At 52.1% G+C, this 7,475-nt stretch overlaps 1 protein-coding gene across 12 annotated transcripts in view; it reads left to right on the top strand.

Annotated features, from left to right (window-relative positions):
* Window positions 1–354: 354 nt before the first annotated feature.
* Window positions 355–7,475, top strand: part of BCL2L1 (BCL2 like 1) — a 59,323-nt gene continuing 52,202 nt past the window's right edge. Inside the window, exons 1-2 of one of the 12 annotated variants that reach the window (XM_037982909.2) lie at window positions 355–637; window positions 2,027–2,720. In XM_037982909.2, the coding sequence (XP_037838837.1) occupies window positions 2,157–2,720 (564 nt within the window). In that variant the 5' untranslated portion in view covers window positions 355–637; window positions 2,027–2,156. Of the gene's footprint in view, window positions 638–843; window positions 1,761–1,819; window positions 1,959–2,026; window positions 2,721–7,475 lie in introns of those variants that run through there. The other 11 variants (XM_037982913.2, XM_037982910.2, XM_037982912.2 and 8 more) reach the window with 11 other exon arrangements.

Genomic DNA, 7,475 nt, shown 5'->3' with positions numbered 1-7,475 from the left:
AGTCACCACGCCCGACCTGTCCTATGGACTTTACAATTAATAACTTTTTAAATCATCACAATAGCTCAACGAGAGAGGTTGGTACTATTACCCATTTTACAACTGAGGACATTGAAGCGCAGAGCAGTTGAGAAACTTGCCTAACTGGCAGAGTTAGAATCCAGACAAAGTGCTTAACCACAAGGCGATGCTTCTTCTATATATAAACTGACGGACGGATGAAATAGGCTGATTGACTGATGACTGACTGACTGAATTAATGAATACATGGAAATGTGATTATAAATGTTGATTTTTTTTTGCGCCTTCCGATTCCCCGGATCTACCGCGAGGGGGCGATCTCTCCCCGGTCCTGATGCCAGTCACTCAAGGCGCGCACTCCCTTTGCGTCTCGGGCTCGCGCGCGTTGCCGCAGCACCGGAAGTGACTGAGCTTGCAAGTTCCCCCGTCTCTTCAGGGGAAACTGAGGCCGGCTTGTTCGGGAGAGACGGCGCGAGCAGTCAGCCAGGTAGGCCGGCAGCCAGGTAGGCCGGCCCGGGTCCGCGGCGCGGAACTCGGCCGCGAAGAGCTCTTGCGTCTGGAAGCTACCGGGCCGATGAAGGGGGATGTGGCCCCCCACGGCTCGCGGGGCTCACAGGTGAGAGCGCCGCCTCCCCTGTGCCTGACAGCCGCTGCGCCCAATAGGAGCCTTCGCCGTCCCGCTTCCGTGCCGGCTAGGCTCGCTGATTGGCGGCGCTGGGGAGGACCGCCGGAGGCGAGGCCCCTCCTCCTAGAAAGGTCTAGGGGGCGCCCCCGGGGGAGGGCGGTTGCTTAGCAACGGGGCGGTGGCTCGGCGGGTACCGGGCCTAGTGAGCGCGAGAAGCCGCGAGGCCGCAGCCGGCCCACCCTGGGCTCCGGAGAGGTGCAGTCCCCGGCCCCGGAGCCCTCCCGGGGGCGCCAGGAAGCCACTTTGGGCCTGTCCCCAGGAAAACGTGGTCTCAGCTGTGGGGCCGTCGAGCAAGCCTCCACCCCTCTTCCTGACCTGAGGAGAGGCCCAACGCCTCACCCTCACCCAGTCTTTGTGCAGGGCGCCGGCGGCCATTGTGTCCGGGCGGGGAATGGAGGACCCGGCAATTCCCCACCGTCACGTTCAGGGCCTTTGGGGAATTCAAAGAAAACCAGCGGCATTTGTGGGGGGTCTCCGGCCTTCAACCTCCCAGACAGGCCTGGGGGTGGCCTTCCCAAAGTCAGATCGCAGATCCGAGGCAGTTTCCCCCTCCCTGCGTCCCTCACCGAAACCTTGAACCCCATTGAGAAGTCCCTTCAGGGTTTCGGACGCCTCCACCTCACCCTGGGCTGGTACTTAAATAGAAAAAAGAAAGGAAAAAAAAAAAACCAACTAAATCCATACCAGCCACCTCCGGGAGAGTTCTCCTGGCTCCCAGTAGGAGGCGGAGAGCCAAGGGGCGTGCAAGAGCGAGGGGGCTGGGCTCCCGGGTGGCAGGAGGCCGCGGCTGCGGAGCGGCCGCCCTCGATCCGGGCGATGGAGGAGGAAGCAAGCAAGGGGGCTGGTTCCTGAGCTTCGCAATTCCTGTGTCGCCTTCTGGGCTCCCAGCCTGCCAGGTCGCATGATCCCTCCGGCCGGAGCTGGTTTTTTTGCCAGCCGCCGGGAGGCCGGCTGAGTTACCGGCATCCCCGCAGCCACCTCCTCTCCCGACCTGTGATACAAAAGATCTTCCGGGGGCTGCACCTGCCTGCCTTTGCCTAAGGCGGATTTGAATGTAGGTGGTGCGGGGGAGGGGGAGTGAGGGGGGGACTGCCCAAGGGGTGACTTTCCGAGGAAGGCATTTCGGAGAAGAGGGGGGTAGAAAAGGCTGGTGGGAGATTCAGAGTCCATTGGTGCTTTCGATTTGACTTAATTGAAGTATCTTGGAACCTAGACCCAGACCTTCGTAAGACCCACAAAGAAACCAGTTCTGGTACCTGGAGGGGGAATGGGATGTTTAGGGTAAGTGGCATGCATATTAATTTTTTTTTTTTTCTAAAGCTCTTTCTCTCCCTTCAGAATCTTATCTTGGCTTTGGATCTTAGAAGAGAATCGCTAACCAGAGACCAGACTCAGTGAGTGAGCAGGTGTTTTGGACAATGGACTGGTTGAGCCCATCCCTATTATAAAAATGTCTCAGAGCAACCGGGAGCTGGTGGTTGACTTTCTCTCCTACAAGCTTTCCCAGAAAGGATACAGCTGGAGTCAATTTAGTGATGTGGAAGAGAACAGGACTGAGGCCCCAGAAGGGACTGAATCGGAGATGGAGACCCCCAGTGCCATCAATGGCAACCCATCCTGGCACCTGGTGGACAGCCCCGCGGTGAATGGAGCCACTGGCCACAGCAGCAGTTTGGATGCCCGGGAGGTGATCCCCATGGCAGCAGTAAAGCAAACGCTGAGGGAGGCAGGCGACGAGTTTGAACTGCGGTACCGGCGGGCGTTCAGTGACCTGACATCCCAGCTCCACATCACCCCAGGGACAGCATATCAGAGCTTTGAACAGGTAGTGAATGAACTCTTCCGGGATGGGGTAAACTGGGGTCGCATTGTGGCCTTTTTCTCCTTCGGCGGGGCACTGTGCGTGGAAAGCGTAGACAAGGAGATGCAGGTATTGGTGAGTCGGATCGCAGCTTGGATGGCCACTTACCTGAATGACCACCTAGAGCCTTGGATCCAGGAGAACGGCGGCTGGGTAAGAACCAAGCCCCTTGTGTGTCCCTTTTCTTTGGCCTCTGGTCAGAGATCCCCAACTGCCCTTCTTCTGTATCTCTTTCTGTTAGGTTGGGTGATTGTTGGAGACATTGATAGTTCAGGAAACCTGACCTCATTTCACGACAAGAGGTTAACTCCCTGGAAATACAAATGACCCGGTGCTTCAGAGATCAGGCATCTTTTACCCTGGTCACCCCCATGACTCCACTATTCCATACTTGTGTTCCAGTTTCTCAGCAAAGAAAACTATAGCCTATGTGTTCATTAAGTCCCAAACCTGTGAGGGTAGGAAGTTAGTTTGGTGTTTCCCTTACCGTATACAATGGTTCACACACAAAAGGGTGATGAGTATCAGTGACCCACAGACCTCTCCATCTGTTCCCCCCAAGGGGTCTCAGTCCTATCCTGGGCTTCTCTTCTCCAAATCAAGTTCCCTTTATTTCAAAGTTTCCGTGTAAGGCACTCTTCTCTCAGACTAGGGCATGGCCACAGGCAGGAGTTCCCACTGGGTTGAATGGCTGAGAATTGTCAGATTTTGGGGCAGTGTAGGCTGTGCAGATTGTGTTTGCACTGCGCCCCCTAAGTTCATTTCCCCCAAAGTGTGTGACTTTCTGCATGGTTGCCTTGTTTGTGGAGCACTTGCTGTGTCACACATTAAGCCCGGGGACTTTGCACCTCGTTGCCTGGGGTCGGTTGGGGAGCTCCAGCTGCTCTGCCTGTTACTTTCCGGCCAGAGCCCTGGGGCCTCTTCACCAAGCACTGTTTGCTGGCAAAGCAAGAACCCAGTCTTTGGGGCTCTGTGGGACATTGAGATTTAGTAACAGACTTCAGATGCAGGTATAAGTCCCTGTCTTAAAACTCTGTCATGTATCTAGCTCCGTCATATAACTAGCTGTGTGACTTTGGACAGGCTGGGTTACTTTCTCAAGGCTTAGTTTCTTCCACTAAAAATGTGGCAAGCTCTCCTTGACTTACAGAGTATTGTAAATCTTGGCAATAATGTGAGCACAGTGACCAACACCAGCAAATTACTTTTCCAGGGAGGGAGAGTTCTCCTGCTCATCACTGAGCCAGGATGAGGTGGTGGTGAAAGCTTCTTTACCAGTGGTCACTGTGGGCAAGTTTTGCTCTTCAGTGAACTCAGTCCTGTTTTCTTGCTTATTTCCTTACCTAGGAGAGGTGCAAGGTTTATGAGAGGTATTCTATCCCTTCAGAATATGCAGAAAAGCAACAAGCTGTGGAAAATAAGTCATCCATTGAAGGAGCTGAGGTGGAAGGGGACATGCACCATGGACTCAGGAATGTCAAGAATGCAACTGTCTATAGGCTGGGCCTAGGGCGTGGCAGGCACTTCATTTTACCACTGAGCAAGAGACCAGAATTTGCCCTGGAACCCCACCCCCTCATTTCCCATTTCTTTGCAACTTCAACTTTTCTGTGCCACCTCTTCTAAAAGGCAAGGGGGTCAAGTCAATAGACGTCAGATAACTGGGGTGGGGTCAGGGGAGGTAAAGGTGGTGGGTTCTCTTGAGCTAAGGCTGACTAGACTTGAAAGCCATTCTGTAAATGAACTCCCTGGGGGGATAAATGATTAAATAGTTCCTGTTGGTTTGTGCAGTGACCTCTCCTGTTCCCTCCTGCTTTGAATTCTCTTTTGGGGCAAATACTTGTTCAGTTGATTACAGGAGGGACAGGATTCCAGTACTGCAGACACACCCTCTGAGGCATCTCCAAGTGGGGATTGAGGCCACTTGCCTACTTTGCCTGACTATTGTCTTTGGCCAGTGGTCCTAATACCAGGTGGGTTGTTGCCAGCTATAAACAAAAGGCAGTCTGGGAGAGGTGCCTGGTCTGCTAGCCAGCCTCTGCAGAGGGCTACCCCTACCAGAGAATTGCCGGCTGCCCAGTGGTGCATATGAAAGAGGTCTTAGACACAGCAGCTCTGGGCAAGTTTATTAGATCTCCATTGGACTGAAATTCCATCTTCCATCTCTTTGCTTAAGAATTGTCAGAGCCCGTTGGACAACATACCACATGTCACTTCCTCTTGGTGAACAGAGGGGATGTGTGTGGAAGAGCTAGTTATGTCAAAACCGTTTCTGAGCATGCATCCTCTCCCTGAGGCCAGGGAGTAAAGAACATTTGACTCAGGATCCTTTGAGCCTGGGTAGAAGGTACCCGCCTTCCTCTCAGGTACTGTCCTGTTCCAAGCTGCACCACCTGGCTACTGTGGTGGCATCGGGTAATTATCCTGGAGGCTGCAGCTGGGAGATCCTTGGGGGTAGGAGTTATGGGCTGTTCTACTCAGGGCTGTGTTCTAAATTTAGCATCCCTACAGGAAAGGGGAAGGAAATTAGTCTTTATTGAGTACCTGTTAAGTACTAGGCACTGTATTAGGTCCTCTATTTATGCAACCAGTATTTCTTGAGCATCTACTGTGAAGCTGGCAGTGTTCTAGGTGCCGGCCATAAGCCACACATGGTACCTTCCTTCATGGAAAAGGCATGCTGTTTCATATATTCTACAGTAACCTTCCAAGGTAGGCGAGTTTATTCCCAGTGAAGCTCTCTGTGGCTAAGTGACTGACCCCAGCTATTCCTCAGCCGGTTAAGTGTCTGAATGAGAATTTACACCTAGGTTGGCATAACTCTAAAGTCTAAACACTTTTCATCCTATCAAGTTGTCCAGGGAGTAATAAAGTGACCCAGACAGGCTGACCCAGAAAGCCAGAGATGCTATTGGGCCAAGCAAACCATGCCTGTCAAGGTGCTCACTCTGGACTGATAACTGGCTTTGTTCAGGTAGTTATGGGAAGGATAGTTGGCAGTAGCAGGTTCCCAGAGGCGTGTTGGTAGCCTCAGATATGGCACTGCTAAAACTCAGACATGGCAGGTTTCAAGTGGGCATCAGGGTTTTGCCCAGAGTGAGCTGCTTATTAATTTTTTCATTGCTTTTTTTTTTTGAGACGGAGTCTGGCTCTGTCGCCAGGCTGGAGTGCAGTGGCGCCATCTTGGCTGACTGCAATCTCCGCCTCCCAGGTTCAAGTGATTCCCCTGTATCAGCCTCCCCAGTAGCTGGCACTACACGCACGTGCCATCATGCCTGGCTTATTTTTTGTATTTTAGTAGAGACGTGGTTTCACCATGTTCGCCAGGCTGGTATCGAACTCCTGACCTCAGGTGATCCGCCTGCCTTGGCCTCTCAAAGTGCTGGGATTACAGGCTTGAGCCACCGCGCCAGGCCAATTTTTTCTTTTGCTTTTCTTTTTTCTTATTTTTTTGAGACGGAGTTTCACTCTTGTTGCCTAGGCTGGAGTGCAGTGGCGCAATCTTGGCTCACTGCAGCTTCCGCCTCCCCGATTCAAGCGATTCTCCTGCCTCAGCCTCCCGAGTAGCTGGGATTACAGGCGTGCGCCATCACACCTGGCTAATTTTGTATTTTTAGTAGAGACGGGGGTTTCTCCATGTTGGTCAAGCTGGTCTCAAACTCCTGACCTCAGGTAATCCGCCTGCCTCAGCCTCCCAAAGTGCCAGGATTATAGGCATGAACCACCTTGCTTGGCTCTGGCCAATTTTTTCATTGTTAAAACCCTCTCAGGCCCTGCCAATAGATGACAGCTGTGTGCGTGTGGGGAGAAGGTGGCCTGGCCCAGGTATCTCTACTTAGTGGTGGAGTGATGCTTCAGGGACTCAAAGTATAGACCCTTAGCCAGATTATTGCCTGCCTGGAGTCACCTGATGAAATGCTGAACCTGTTCGGCTTTCTTGTTCTCCGCCTTTAAAATGGAATAATGATAGCCAGCTTCCATAGCTTGACTCTAGTAAAGGATCTAGCACAAAAGCCCTTCCCCTGCCATAATTGTAGGGTGGAAACCCTTTAATGAATGGGCAGCTTCCCTCAGAGAACTGACTCTTCCCCCTAGAGTTTCTCCTTAAGAAACAAAGTCCCTGTGATACTCACCTGGAATGTTGTATACATGACCTTCCCCGAAGGGACACAAGTGTTTCTGGTGCTTTCCAATGGGAATGTGGGAAGGGACCCAGGTGGGCCTGGCCACTTTGGGATTGCTGTTCCTGAAAAAATCCTTTAGCCTGATAGAAACATCACTGTTGGGAGCAATGAACAGCGTAGCGGGGCAGAAAACATAACTTAGCCTTTTTTAAGCTGTATGGCTCAGTAGTCTGAGTTTCTGTAGATCTCTTATTGCCTAATCTGCCTTCTTCAGATGGATGTATGCTTAGTTGAAGCACCTCAGCCCTTTGCAGATAGTGGCAGTTCTGCGGTTTTCGTGGGGAAACCCCATTAGAAACCCCAAATGTGGAAATTTTTAGTAATCTCATTCGGGTCCCAAAATGAAGTAGAAGTGTCTCAGGGGCTCCCCCTTGAAACACCTACTTCTTCTGAGTGTACATTTGAGGTTGCTCTTAAAATTCTGTTACCATCACAGGGTTTTCCAGACTTCCTAGGAATAATTTCCCCAGTAGCCCCACAGAGCCCTTTAGCTTCTGTCGAAAATTACCCGGGTATTTTTTCAGGGGGCTCCAATGGAACCTGGAGAGTTTTCTTGACTTTTGTATGGGTGTCCTCAGATTTGTTTGGGCTGCGTGAAGTAGCAGTTGTTATCTCTGTCCCTTCCCTCAGCAGATATCTGTCCTGAGGCCAGTGGGCTTGAGAGTCCTCCTCTGTGTCTGACCTCCCTGATTTTGCCAGTGCCCTCAACCTTCCATCATGGGGC

The sequence above is a fragment of the Chlorocebus sabaeus genome, chromosome 2, assembly GCF_047675955.1.
Source record: "Chlorocebus sabaeus isolate Y175 chromosome 2, mChlSab1.0.hap1, whole genome shotgun sequence".
In the NCBI taxonomy this organism is placed as follows: Eukaryota; Metazoa; Chordata; class Mammalia; order Primates; family Cercopithecidae; genus Chlorocebus; species Chlorocebus sabaeus.
This window is presented reverse-complemented; position numbering and strand designations above follow the sequence as displayed.